The sequence below is a fragment of the Oncorhynchus kisutch genome, unplaced genomic scaffold, assembly GCF_002021735.2.
Source record: "Oncorhynchus kisutch isolate 150728-3 unplaced genomic scaffold, Okis_V2 Okis04b-Okis11a_hom, whole genome shotgun sequence".
Taxonomy (NCBI): Eukaryota; Metazoa; Chordata; class Actinopteri; order Salmoniformes; family Salmonidae; genus Oncorhynchus; species Oncorhynchus kisutch.
In genome coordinates, this window is record NW_022261981.1 from 5,495,461 (window position 1) to 5,511,560 (window position 16,100).

Sequence of the window (16,100 nt, forward strand, 5' to 3'; positions counted from 1 at the left end):
AAGTTGAAGATTCCTGGTGTTTGTGACGCCCGCCGTGTAGGTATGCTGTGACTGGCTTCACCCTCCAGTACAGTAGATGGCGGTGTATGCACCTTCAATTTGGATGCGAAGAAAAAAACACACAAAAAAACATTGGATTTCCCGAAGTTGTCACCGGACGCATGCGTATTTCACTGTTCAATGTCACCGCAACAATTGAACATGGCTGCCGTGGGTTTCAGAAATTGGGCTCGAGCGCTTTCCAAGGGGAAACAGCCAGGCTTCTCGGCGCTTTTCTCCCAAGTCAGAGCAGGTTGGTTCATGGATCTTTATCGTTGTACAAATGCCTGCATCACGTTGGAATGGAAGTTAGAACATGCCAGGCAAAGTGTCGCTAACCTTGAGCTAGCCTACCACAGAGCTGCATCTCCTTCAGTGGTTTACTAACGTTAGTAAAAGCTTCATTCAGTATTATGTAGCTAACTGTCTACGATCAAATATTAGGCTAGATCCCATACACGGTTACCTGGCCAGCCAACTTTACTCTCTTTGGATAACTTGTGCAAGTAGCTACGCTATATATTTATAAAGCAATTCCTAACGTTACTCTCAAACGGCTAGTTAGCTAACAATCACACTCTGGTTGATCATGGGGCTAAATGGTACTGTATTAACTTCTTTCCAAATGTTGTATAGCCTCTGGACCTTCCAAGGGCATGCTGCCAGGGCCATACCCCCAAACGCCCGAGGAGAGAGCAGCTGCAGCGAAGAAGTACAACATGAGGGTGGAGGATTATGAACCAATCCCGGATAATGGCGAGGGGTAAGGAAGCGGGGTCCCGTGGATAAGGAAGGACACACATGCCATTGTTTTCCTGTCATCTATACACCACCCCATTACAGCAGGAGCTATGTTGCTTTGCCAGACAACTAGCAAATTGATTTGGTAATTCAACCTATGGGGTGAACTCTCACTGAAATGACTGAGGCTCTGCATCCCAAACGGTATACAATTCCCTACATAGTGCACTAGTTTTGACCAGAGCCCTATGGGATGCACTATATATAGGGTATTTGAAGAAATATTGGACAGCAATGGGAGTTTTAACGTTTCAGGATATGTGCATTACCAAAGGTTATTCACCTACACACTTGTTTCCCTGTTGGGTTTCTGTAGGTATGGAGACTACCCACAATTACCAGACAGATCACAGCATGAGAGAGACCCCTGGTATTCCTGGGACCATCCAGACCTGAGGAGGAACTGGGGGGAGCCGGTAAGATAGAGGAGGAACTGGGGGGAGCCGGTAAGATAGACGTGGGGTATATTTCTACATACAGTATCAGGTGTCACTCTACTTACACTGAACCAAAATATATAAATGCAACATGTAAAATGTTGGTTTCATGAGCTGAAATAAGTGGATTTCTTTCCAATTTTGATACATTTGTTAACATCCCTGTCAGTGAGCATTTCTTCTTTTCCAAGATAATCCATCCACCTGACAGGTGTGACATATCAAGAAGCTGATTAAACAGCATGATAATTACAAAGGTGCACCTTGTGCTGGGGACAATAAAAGGCCACTAAAATGTCAAGTATTTTCACACAACACAATGCCACAGATGTCTCAATTTTTGAGGGAGTGTGCAGTTCAGTTCGTATGCTGACTGCAGGAATGTCCACCAGTGTTATGTTAATTTCTCTTCCATAAGCCGATTCAACGTCATTTTAGAGAATTTTACAGTACTTCTAACCGCCCTCACAACCGCAGACCACGTGTAACCACGCAAGCCCAGGACCTCCACATCCGGCCTCTTCACCTGCGGGATCGTCTGAGACCAGCCACCCGTACAGCTGATGAAACTGTGGGTTTGCACAAACAAAGAATTTCTGCACAAGCTGTCAGAAACCGTCTCAGGGAAGCTCATCTTCGTGCTTGTTGTCCTCAACAGGGTCTTGACCTGACTGCAGTTTGGTGTTGTAACTGACTTCAGTGGGCAGATGGCCACTGGGAAAGAGGGGGAGGTGTGCCCTTCACGGGTGAATATCGGTTTCAACTGTACCGGACAGATGTATGGCGTTGTGTGGGCGAGCGGTTTTTTGTTGTGAACAGAGTACCCCATGGTGTGGTTATGGTATAGGCAGGCAGGCATAAGCTACGGACAATGAACACAATTGCATTTAATCAGTGGCCATTTTGAATGCACAGAGATACCGTGATGTAATCCTGAGGTCCATTGTTGTGCTCTTCATCTGCTGCCATCACCTCATGTGTCAGCATGATAATGCACAGCCCCATGTTACTACAAGGATCTGTACACAATTCCTGGAGGCTGAAAATGTCCCAGTTCTTCCATTGCCTGCATACTCACCAGACATGTCACCCATTGAGCATGTTTGGGATGCTCTGGATCCACGTCTACAACAGAGTGTTCCAGTTCCCGCCAATATCCAGCAACTTTGCACAGCCGTTGAAGAACAGTGAGACAACATTCCACATGGCCAGTCAACAGCCTGATCAACTCAATGTGAAGGAGATGTGTTGCACTAGATGAGGCAAGTGGTGGTCACACCAGATACTGACTGGTTTTCTGATCCACACTCCAACCTTTTTGTTGGTAAAGGCGTTTGTGACCAACAGATGCATATCTGTATTCTCAGTCATGTGAAATCCATTGATCAGGACCTAAGTAATTAATTTCAATGACCGATTACCTCATGAACTGTAACTCAGTCAAATCTTTGCATGCTTGGTTTATTTCTTTTTCAGTGTATATAAAAAAATAAAAGACATCTGCCTACAAGTATCATGACTACACAGCTGACTACTGAGACTATATATTAGGTCTGGGACAATACCAGTATCCCGATACTTGTTTAGTATTGTGACTACACAGCTGACTACTGAGACTATATATTAGGTCTGGGACAATACCAGTATCCCGATACTTGTTTAGTATTGTGACTACACAGCTGACTACTGAGACTATATATTAGGTCTGGGACAATACCAGTATCCCGATACTTGTTTAGTATTGTGACTACACAACTGACTACTGAGACTATATATTAGGTCTGGGACAATACCAGTATCCTGATACTTGTTTAGTATTGTGACTACACAGCTGACTACTGAGACTATATATTAGGTCTGGGACAATACCAGTATCCCGATACTTGTTTAGTATTGTGACTACACAGCTGACTACTGAGACTATATATTAGGTCTGGGACAATACCAGTATCCTGATACTTGTTTAGTATTGTGACTACACAACTGACTACTGAGACTATATATTAGGTCTGGGACAATACCAGTATCCCGATACTTGTTTAGTATTGTGACTACACAGCTGACTACTGAGACTATATATTAGGTCTGGGACAATACCAGTATCCCGATACTTGTTTAGTATTGTGACTACACAGCTGACTACTGAGACTATATATTAGGTCTGGGACAATACCAGTATCCTGATACTTGTTTAGTATTGTGACTACACAACTGACTACTGAGACTATATATTAGGTCTGGGACAATACCAGTATCCTGATACTTGTTTAGTATTGTGACTACACAGCTGACTACTGAGACTATATATTAGGTCTGGGACAATACCAGTATCCTGATACTTGTTTAGTATTGTGACTACACAGCTGACTACTGAGACTATATATTAGGTCTGGGACAATGCCAGAATCCCGATACTTGTTTAGTATTGTGACTACACAACTGACTACTGAGACTATATATTAGGTCTGGGACAATACCAGTATCCTGATACTTGTTTAGTATCGCGACTACACAACTGACTACTGAGACTATATATTAGGTCTGGGACAATACCAGTATCCCGATACTTGTTTAGTATTGTGACTACACAACTGACTACTGAGACTATATATTAGGTCTGGGACAATACCAGTATCCTGATACTTGTTTAGTATTGTGACTACACAGCTGACTACTGAGACTATATATTAGGTCTGGGACAATACCAGTATCCTGATACTTGTTTAGTATTGTGACTACACAACTGACTACTGAGACTATATATTAGGTCTGGGACAATACCAGTATCCTGATACTTGTTTAGTATTGTGACTACACAGCTGACTACTGAGACTATATATTAGGTCTGGGACAATACCAGTATCCTGATACTTGTTTAGTATTGTGACTACACAACTGACTACTGAGACTATATATTAGGTCTGGGACAATACCAGTATCCCGATACTTGTTTAGTATCGTGACTACACAACTGACTACTGAGACTATATATTAGGTCTGGGACAATACCAGTATCCTGATACTTGTTTAGTATTGTGACTACACAGCTGACTACTGAGACTATATATTAGGTCTGGGACAATACCAGTATCCTGATACTTGTTTAGTATTGTGACTACACAACTGACTACTGAGACTATATATTAGGTCTGGGACAATACCAGTATCCCGATACTTGTTTAGTATCGTGACTACACAACTGACTACTGAGACTATATATTAGGTCTGGGACAATACCAGTATCCTGATACTTGTTTAGTATTGTGACTACACAGCTGACTACTGAGACTATATATTAGGTCTGGGACAATACCAGTATCCCGATACTTGTTTAGTATTGTGACTACACAACTGACTACTGAGACTATATTAGGTCTGGGACAATACCAGTATCCCGATACTTGTTTAGTATCGTGACTACACAACTGACTACTGAGACTATATATTAGGTCTGGGACAATACCAGTATCCTGATACTTGTTTAGTATTGTGACTACACAGCTGACTACTGAGACTATATATTAGGTCTGGGACAATACCAGTATCCCGATACTTGTTTAGTATTGTGACTACACAACTGACTACTGAGACTATATATTAGGTCTGGGACAATACCAGTATCCTGATACTTGTTTAGTATTGTGACTACACAGCTGACTACTGAGACTATATATTAGGTCTGGGACAATACCAGTATCCTGATACTTGTTTAGTATTGTGACTACACAGCTGACTACTGAGACTATATATTAGGTCTGGGACAATACCAGTATCCTGATACTTGTTTAGTATTGTGACTACACAACTGACTACTGAGACTATATATTAGGTCTGGGACAATACCAGTATCCCGATACTTGTTTAGTATTGTGACTACACAACTGACTACTGAGACTATATATTAGGTCTGGGACAATACCAGTATCCCGATACTTGTTTAGTATTGTGACTACACAACTGACTACTGAGACTATATATTAGGTCTGGGACAATACCAGTATCCTGATACTTGTTTAGTATTGTGACTACACAGCTGACTACTGAGACTATATATTAGGTCTGGGACAATACCAGTATCCTGATACTTGTTTAGTATTGTGACTACACAGCTGACTACTGAGACTATATATTAGGTCTGGGACAATACCAGTATCCTGATACTTGTTTAGTATTGTGACTACACAACTGACTACTGAGACTATATATTAGGTCTGGGACAATACCAGTATCCTGATACTTGTTTAGTATTGTGACTACACAACTGACTACTGAGACTATATATTAGGTCTGGGACAATACCAGTATCCTGATACTTGTTTAGTATTGTGACTACACAGCTGACTACTGAGACTATATATTAGGTCTGGGACAATACCAGTATCCCGATACTTGTTTAGTATTGTGACTACACAACTGACTACTGAGACTATATATTAGGTCTGGGACAATACCAGTATCCCGATACTTGTTTAGTATCGTGACTACACAACTGACTACTGAGACTATATATTAGGTCTGGGACAATACCAGTATCCTGATACTTGTTTAGTATTGTGACTACACAGCTGACTACTGAGACTATATATTAGGTCTGGGACAATACCAGTATCCTGATACTTGTTTAGTATTGTGACTACACAGCTGACTACTGAGACTATATATTAGGTCTGGGACAATACCAGTATCCTGATACTTGTTTAGTATCGTGACTACACAACTGACTACTGAGACTATATATTAGGTCTGGGACAATACCAGTATCCTGATACTTGTTTAGTATTGTGACTACACAACTGACTACTGAGACTATATATTAGGTCTGGGACAATACCAGTATCCCGATACTTGTTTAGTATTGTGACTACACAACTGACTACTGAGACTATATATTAGGTCTGGGACAATACCAGTATCCTGATACTTGTTTAGTATTGTGACTACACAACTGACTACTGAGACTATATATTAGGTCTGGGACAATACCAGTATCCCGATACTTGTTTAGTATTGTGACTACACAGCTGACTACTGAGACTATATATTAGGTCTGGGACAATACCAGTATCCCGATACTTGTTTAGTATTGTGACTACACAACTGACTACTGAGACTATATATTAGGTCTGGGACAATACCAGTATCCCGATACTTGTTTAGTATTGTGACTACACAACTGACTACTGAGACTATATATTAGGTCTGGGACAATACCAGTATCCCGATACTTGTTTAGTATTGTGACTACACAGCTGACTACTGAGACTATATATTAGGTCTGGGACAATACCAGTATCCTGATACTTGTTTAGTATTGTGACTACACAACTGACTACTGAGACTATATATTAGGTCTGGGACAATACCAGTATCCCGATACTTGTTTAGTATTGTGACTACACAACTGACTACTGAGACTATATATTAGGTCTGGGACAATACCAGTATCCTGATACTTGTTTAGTATTGTGACTACACAGCTGACTACTGAGACTATATATTAGGTCTGGGACAATACCAGTATCCTGATACTTGTTTAGTATTGTGACTACACAACTGACTACTGAGACTATATATTAGGTCTGGGACAATACCAGTATCCTGATACTTGTTTAGTATTGTGACTACACAACTGACTACTGAGACTATATATTAGGTCTGGGACAATACCAGTATCCTGATACTTGTTTAGTATTGTGACTACACAGCTGACTACTGAGACTATATATTAGGTCTGGGATAATACCAGTATCCCGATACTTGTTTAGTATTGTGACTACACAACTGACTACTGAGACTATATATTAGGTCTGGGACAATACCAGTATCCCGATACTTGTTTAGTATCGTGACTACACAACTGACTACTGAGACTATATATTAGGTCTGGGACAATACCAGTATCCTGATACTTGTTTAGTATTGTGACTACACAGCTGACTACTGAGACTATATATTAGGTCTGGGACAATACCAGTATCCTGATACTTGTTTAGTATCGTGACTACACAACTGACTACTGAGACTATATATTAGGTCTGGGACAATACCAGTATCCTGATACTTGTTTAGTATTGTGACTACACAACTGACTACTGAGACTATATATTAGGTCTGGGACAATACCAGTATCCCGATACTTGTTTAGTATTGTGACTACACAACTGACTACTGAGACTATATATTAGGTCTGGGACAATACCAGTATCCTGATACTTGTTTAGTATTGTGACTACACAACTGACTACTGAGACTATATATTAGGTCTGGGACAATACCAGTATCCCGATACTTGTTTAGTATTGTGACTACACAGCTGACTACTGAGACTATATATTAGGTCTGGGACAATACCAGTATCCCGATACTTGTTTAGTATTGTGACTACACAACTGACTACTGAGACTATATATTAGGTCTGGGACAATACCAGTATCCCGATACTTGTTTAGTATTGTGACTACACAGCTGACTACTGAGACTATATATTAGGTCTGGGACAATACCAGTATCCTGATACTTGTTTAGTATTGTGACTACACAACTGACTACTGAGACTATATATTAGGTCTGGGACAATACCAGTATCCCGATACTTGTTTAGTATTGTGACTACACAACTGACTACTGAGACTATATATTAGGTCTGGGACAATACCAGTATCCTGATACTTGTTTAGTATTGTGACTACACAGCTGACTACTGAGACTATATATTAGGTCTGGGACAATACCAGTATCCTGATACTTGTTTAGTATTGTGACTACACAACTGACTACTGAGACTATATATTAGGTCTGGGACAATACCAGTATCCCGATACTTGTTTAGTATTGTGACTACACAACTGACTACTGAGACTATATATTAGGTCTGGGACAATACCAGTATCCCGATACTTGTTTAGTATTGTGACTACACAACTGACTACTGAGACTATATATTAGGTCTGGGACAATACCAGTATCCCGATACTTGTTTAGTATTGTGACTACACAGCTGACTACTGAGACTATATATTAGGTCTGGGACAATACCAGAATCCCGATACTTGTTTAGTATTGTGACTACACAACTGACTACTGAGACTATATATTAGGTCTGGGACAATACCAGTATCCCGATACTTGTTTAGTATTGTGACTACACAACTGACTACTGAGACTATATATTAGGTCTGGGACAATACCAGTATCCTGATACTTGTTTAGTATTGTGACTACACAACTGACTACTGAGACTATATATTAGGTCTGGGACAATACCAGTATCCCGATACTTGTTTAGTATTGTGACTACACAGCTGACTACTGAGACTATATATTAGGTCTGGGACAATACCAGAATCCCGATACTTGTTTAGTATTGTGACTACACAACTGACTACTGAGACTATATATTAGGTCTGGGACAATACCAGTATCCCGATACTTGTTTAGTATTGTGACTACACAACTGACTACTGAGACTATATATTAGGTCTGGGACAATACCAGTATCCTGATACTTGTTTAGTATTGTGACTACACAACTGACTACTGAGACTATATATTAGGTCTGGGACAATACCAGTATCCCGATACTTGTTTAGTATTGTGACTACACAACTGACTACTGAGACTATATATTAGGTCTGGGACAATACCAGTATCCCGATACTTGTTTAGTATCGTGACTACACAGCTGACTACTGAGACTATATATTAGGTCTGGGACAATACCAGTATCCCGATACTTGTTTAGTATCGTGACTACACAGCTGACTACTGAGACTATATATTAGGTCTGGGACAATACCAGTATCCCGATACTTGTTTAGTATTGTGACTACACAGCTGACTACTGAGACTATATATTAGGTCTGGGACAATACCAGTATCCCGATACTTGTTTAGTATTGTGACTACACAACTGACTACTGAGACTATATATTAGGTCTGGGACAATACCAGAATCCCGATACTTGTTTAGTATTGTGACTACACAACTGACTACTGAGACTATATATTAGGTCTGGGACAATACCAGTATCCTGATACTTGTTTAGTATTGTGACTACACAACTGACTACTGAGACTATATATTAGGTCTGGGACAATACCAGTATCCCGATACTTGTTTAGTATTGTGACTACACAACTGACTACTGAGACTATATATTAGGTCTGGGACAATACCAGTATCCCGATACTTGTTTAGTATTGTGACTACACAACTGACTACTGAGACTATATATTAGGTCTGGGACAATACCAGTATCCCGATACTTGTTTAGTATTGTGACTACACAGCTGACTACTGAGACTATATATTAGGTCTGGGACAATACCAGTATCCTGATACTTGTTTAGTATTGTGACTACACAACTGACTACTGAGACTATATATTAGGTCTGGGACAATACCAGTATCCCGATACTTGTTTAGTATTGTGACTACACAACTGACTACTGAGACTATATATTAGGTCTGGGACAATACCAGTATCCTGATACTTGTTTAGTATTGTGACTACACAGCTGACTACTGAGACTATATATTAGGTCTGGGACAATACCAGTATCCTGATACTTGTTTAGTATTGTGACTACACAACTGACTACTGAGACTATATATTAGGTCTGGGACAATACCAGTATCCTGATACTTGTTTAGTATTGTGACTACACAACTGACTACTGAGACTATATATTAGGTCTGGGACAATACCAGTATCCTGATACTTGTTTAGTATTGTGACTACACAGCTGACTACTGAGACTATATATTAGGTCTGGGACAATACCAGTATCCCGATACTTGTTTAGTATTGTGACTACACAACTGACTACTGAGACTATATATTAGGTCTGGGACAATACCAGTATCCCGATACTTGTTTAGTATCGTGACTACACAACTGACTACTGAGACTATATATTAGGTCTGGGACAATACCAGTATCCTGATACTTGTTTAGTATTGTGACTACACAGCTGACTACTGAGACTATATATTAGGTCTGGGACAATACCAGTATCCTGATACTTGTTTAGTATCGTGACTACACAACTGACTACTGAGACTATATATTAGGTCTGGGACAATACCAGTATCCTGATACTTGTTTAGTATTGTGACTACACAACTGACTACTGAGACTATATATTAGGTCTGGGACAATACCAGTATCCCGATACTTGTTTAGTATTGTGACTACACAACTGACTACTGAGACTATATATTAGGTCTGGGACAATACCAGTATCCTGATACTTGTTTAGTATTGTGACTACACAACTGACTACTGAGACTATATATTAGGTCTGGGACAATACCAGTATCCCGATACTTGTTTAGTATTGTGACTACACAGCTGACTACTGAGACTATATATTAGGTCTGGGACAATACCAGTATCCCGATACTTGTTTAGTATTGTGACTACACAACTGACTACTGAGACTATATATTAGGTCTGGGACAATACCAGTATCCCGATACTTGTTTAGTATTGTGACTACACAACTGACTACTGAGACTATATATTAGGTCTGGGACAATACCAGTATCCCGATACTTGTTTAGTATTGTGACTACACAGCTGACTACTGAGACTATATATTAGGTCTGGGACAATACCAGTATCCTGATACTTGTTTAGTATTGTGACTACACAACTGACTACTGAGACTATATATTAGGTCTGGGACAATACCAGTATCCCGATACTTGTTTAGTATTGTGACTACACAACTGACTACTGAGACTATATATTAGGTCTGGGACAATACCAGTATCCTGATACTTGTTTAGTATTGTGACTACACAGCTGACTACTGAGACTATATATTAGGTCTGGGACAATACCAGTATCCTGATACTTGTTTAGTATTGTGACTACACAACTGACTACTGAGACTATATATTAGGTCTGGGACAATACCAGTATCCCGATACTTGTTTAGTATTGTGACTACACAACTGACTACTGAGACTATATATTAGGTCTGGGACAATACCAGTATCCCGATACTTGTTTAGTATTGTGACTACACAACTGACTACTGAGACTATATATTAGGTCTGGGACAATACCAGTATCCCGATACTTGTTTAGTATTGTGACTACACAGCTGACTACTGAGACTATATATTAGGTCTGGGACAATACCAGAATCCCGATACTTGTTTAGTATTGTGACTACACAACTGACTACTGAGACTATATATTAGGTCTGGGACAATACCAGTATCCCGATACTTGTTTAGTATTGTGACTACACAACTGACTACTGAGACTATATATTAGGTCTGGGACAATACCAGTATCCCGATACTTGTTTAGTATTGTGACTACACAACTGACTACTGAGACTATATATTAGGTCTGGGACAATACCAGTATCCCGATACTTGTTTAGTATTGTGACTACACAACTGACTACTGAGACTATATATTAGGTCTGGGACAATACCAGTATCCCGATACTTGTTTAGTATTGTGACTACACAACTGACTACTGAGACTATATATTAGGTCTGGGACAATACCAGTATCCCGATACTTGTTTAGTATTGTGACTACACAACTGACTACTGAGACTATATATTAGGTCTGGGACAATACCAGTATCCCGATACTTGTTTAGTATTGTGACTACACAACTGACTACTGAGACTATATATTAGGTCTGGGACAATACCAGTATCCTGATACTTGTTTAGTATTGTGACTACACAACTGACTACTGAGACTATATATTAGGTCTGGGACAATACCAGTATCCCGATACTTGTTTAGTATCGTGACTACACAGCTGACTACTGAGACTATATATTAGGTCTGGGACAATACCAGTATCCCGATACTTGTTTAGTATCGTGACTACACAGCTGACTACTGAGACTATATATTAGGTCTGGGACAATACCAGTATCCCGATACTTGTTTAGTATTGTGACTACACAGCTGACTACTGAGACTATATATTAGGTCTGGGACAATACCAGTATCCCGATACTTGTTTAGTATTGTGACTACACAACTGACTACTGAGACTATATATTAGGTCTGGGACAATACCAGAATCCCGATACTTGTTTAGTATTGTGACTACACAACTGACTACTGAGACTATATATTAGGTCTGGGACAATACCAGTATCCTGATACTTGTTTAGTATTGTGACTACACAACTGACTACTGAGACTATATATTAGGTCTGGGACAATACCAGTATCCTGATACTTGTTTAGTATTGTGACTACACAACTGACTACTGAGACTATATATTAGGTCTGGGACAATACCAGTATCCCGATACTTGTTTAGTATTGTGACTACACAACTGACTACTGAGACTATATATTAGGTCTGGGACAATACCAGTATCCCGATACTTGTTTAGTATTGTGACTACACAACTGACTACTGAGACTATATATTAGGTCTGGGACAATACCAGTATCCTGATACTTGTTTAGTATTGTGACTACACAGCTGACTACTGAGACTATATATTAGGTCTGGGACAATACCAGTATCCTGATACTTGTTTAGTATTGTGACTACACAACTGACTACTGAGACTATATATTAGGTCTGGGACAATACCAGTATCCTGATACTTGTTTAGTATTGTGACTACACAACTGACTACTGAGACTATATATTAGGTCTGGGACAATACCAGTATCCTGATACTTGTTTAGTATTGTGACTACACAACTGACTACTGAGACTATATATTAGGTCTGGGACCATACCAGTATCCCGATACTTGTTTAGTATCGCGACTACACAACTGACTACTGAGACTATATATTAGGTCTGGGACAATACCAGTATCCCGATACTTGTTTAGTATTGTGACTACACAACTGACTACTGAGACTATATTAGGTCTGGGACAATACCAGTATCCCGATACTTGTTTAGTATCGTGACTACACAACTGACTACTGAGACTATATATTAGGTCTGGGACAATACCAGTATCCCGATACTTGTTTAGTATCGCGACTACACAACTGACTACTGAGACTATATATTAGGTCTGGGACAATACCAGTATCCCGATACTTGTTTAGTATCGTGACTACACAACTGACTACTGAGACTATATATTAGGTCTGGGACAATACCAGTATCCCGATACTTGTTTAGTATCGTAACTACACAACTGACCACTAAGACTATATATTAGGTCTGGGACAATACCAGTATCCCGATACTTGTTTAGTATCGTAACTACACTTCTGACTACTAAGACTATATATTAGGTCTGGGACAATACCAGTATCCCGATACTTGTTTAGTATCCCGATACTTGTTTAGTATCCCGATACTTGTTTAGTATCGTGACTACACAACTGACCACTAAGACTATATATATTAGGTCTGGGACAATACCAGTATCCCGATACTTGTTTAGTATTGTGACTACACAACTGACTACTGAGACTATATATTAGGTCTGGGACAATACCAGTATCCCGATACTTATTTAGTATCGCGACAAGAAAACGACACACAGCGGATTAACTAATTTAGGAAAACAGCGCTGATGTTGGAAACAAACATGTTACCCAGAGTCACATTTTGTATTTATTTTCCAAGCTATAGCACACAACATTTTACACAAAGCAGGTTTTTAGAAAGAACCAAAGAGTTTGAGCTGCTTCGTGTAAATGTTTTGCCATGGGGAAAATATGACAATACTGGTATCGTTACAGCCGTACTGTATATTATTCACAGTGCACCACTTGTTGTTTACTGTACAGTATTGTGTACATTTATGAAAGTAGACATTTGAAATGGCAGGAACAGGAAGTGAATGTGTGTAAGATACGACTCATTATTTACTCATGTATTTCCCCCTGACTCATTGACAGTGGGTTCTCGCCTGTTGCATGTTTTCGTTCTAGATCCACTGGGATTTTGACATGTTCATCAGGAATCGAGTGGACACATCGCCCAGCCCTGTGGCCTGGCACACCATGTGCAAACATCTGTTTGGTTTCGTTGGATTCATGCTGCTGATGTTCTACCTTGGGGAGAAGTTTCCATCTTACCAGCCGGTGGTAAGTATTGCATTGTGCAAAGCATCAGGCTTTGTCTCCGTTGTAATCGCTGTTGTAACCCCCTAAGATGTCACAGACCAGAAGATATTATAATTATGTCTTTCCTGTTGTAACCCCCTAAGATGTCACAGACCAGAAGATAATATAATTATGTCTTTCCTGTTGTAACCCCCTAAGATGTCACAGACCAGAAGATAATATAATTATGTCTTTCCTGTTGTAACCCACTAAGATGTCACAGACCAGAAGATAATATAATTATGTCTTTCCTGTTGTAACCCCCTAAGATGTCACAGACCAGAAGATAATATAATTATATGTCTTTCCTGTTATATTGAAACCCTTTCCCATTTTGGTATCGCAAGACCTTCTTTTACTATGATTGCAGGGTAGCCTAGGGTTGCAGGGTAGCCTAAGGTTGCAAGTTCAAACCCCTGAGCTGACAAGGTACAAATCTGTCGTTCTGCCCCTGAACAAGGCAGTTAACCCACTGTTCCTAGGCCATCATTGAAAATAAGAATTTGTTCTTAACTGACTTGCCTCGTTAAAATAAAGGTTAAATAAATCAAACATAATAAAATCTGGATTTGAGAAGGACTTATCCAATAACAGCCTTTGGGTCTACCCCTCATATGTGTCCTGTGGACACTAACATGGGATTTTACAGTTGGAGCAACAGATCTGATCCCTGAATACATTTTAATGACGGGTGTACACGGACTCGGAGATGATGCTACTGCTGTTAGTGTTTTCATTTGTTTCCTTGCCTTGCTACCAATTCAATAGTGTGAAGACGTGCATTGGTAACTGAAGTGCATTTATCATATTCCACCATATTTTGCTATTTCATTTCCTTATGATAGCTTTCTGGTATTTATTGAAGACCATTTGAGCACCTCTCACACACTCACCAAACACATGTTTTTAAAAAGTACAAAGGTCTTCAAATGTCCTCTTCTGTAGGAAAGGTGAATAGAATAGGTACATCCTGTCTGATGCCCCCTGTCCTCTATTCCAGGCACCCAAACAATATCCTTACAGCAACCTGCACCTAGAGAGAGGAGAGGATCCCGAGAAACAACCTGAAGAAGTCAAACATTTTAACATTTAAATATCTGCGTCTCTAAATGTGTATATTTCTGTCTAATAAAGAGATTTTAGTGTGACTTCAGTCACATTCCTGATATTTGACCTATATCTTATTCTTTGGAAAGCTGAGGATGGCTCTACAACATTGTAGTTAGTCCACAATACTAACCTAAATGACAGACTGAAAAGAAGGAAGTCTGTACAGAATAAAGATATTACAAAAACATGTATCCTGTTTGCAATAAGGCACTAAAGTAAAACAGCAAGGAAATGAACCTTATGTCCTGAATACAAAGTGTTATGTTTTGCTCAAATCCATCACTGAGTACCACTCTTCATATTTTGCTGCATCATGTTATTATGGGCAATGTTCCCTCAAAGCAATTTCGGCACTGAAAAAGTGTTAGGCCTGCTGAGAGCAATCTTGAATGTTGTGAACATTCTGTGTAACTTCGAGCACACGTTTACTGTGAACACTGTGTAACTTCGAGCACACGTTTACTGTGAACACAGGCTTTACCCACTTTAAGTTACTGTTTCAGACAGTGGTAGAGTAGGCTACTGTGGCTATTTCATCATGATGTAGGCCTACCAGAATGGCCTACCATCAAATCTAATTGAGATAATGCCTCCCATAACATTTTAACATGGAAATAGCTGTTTGAAAATT

General features: G+C 39.6%; 1 protein-coding gene across 1 annotated transcript; it reads left to right on the forward strand.

The window, feature by feature from the left end:
* Window positions 1-147: 147 nt before the first annotated feature.
* On the forward strand, window positions 148-15,527 carry LOC116359700 (NADH dehydrogenase [ubiquinone] 1 beta subcomplex subunit 8, mitochondrial-like). Its single transcript, XM_031812986.1, has 5 exons — window positions 148-292; window positions 676-802; window positions 1,157-1,256; window positions 14,186-14,341; window positions 15,360-15,527. Exons 1-5 carry the CDS (start codon window positions 181-183, stop codon window positions 15,450-15,452), a joined length of 588 nt encoding a protein of 195 aa, XP_031668846.1. The 5' UTR covers window positions 148-180; the 3' UTR covers window positions 15,453-15,527.
* Window positions 15,528-16,100: the final 573 nt, after the last annotated feature.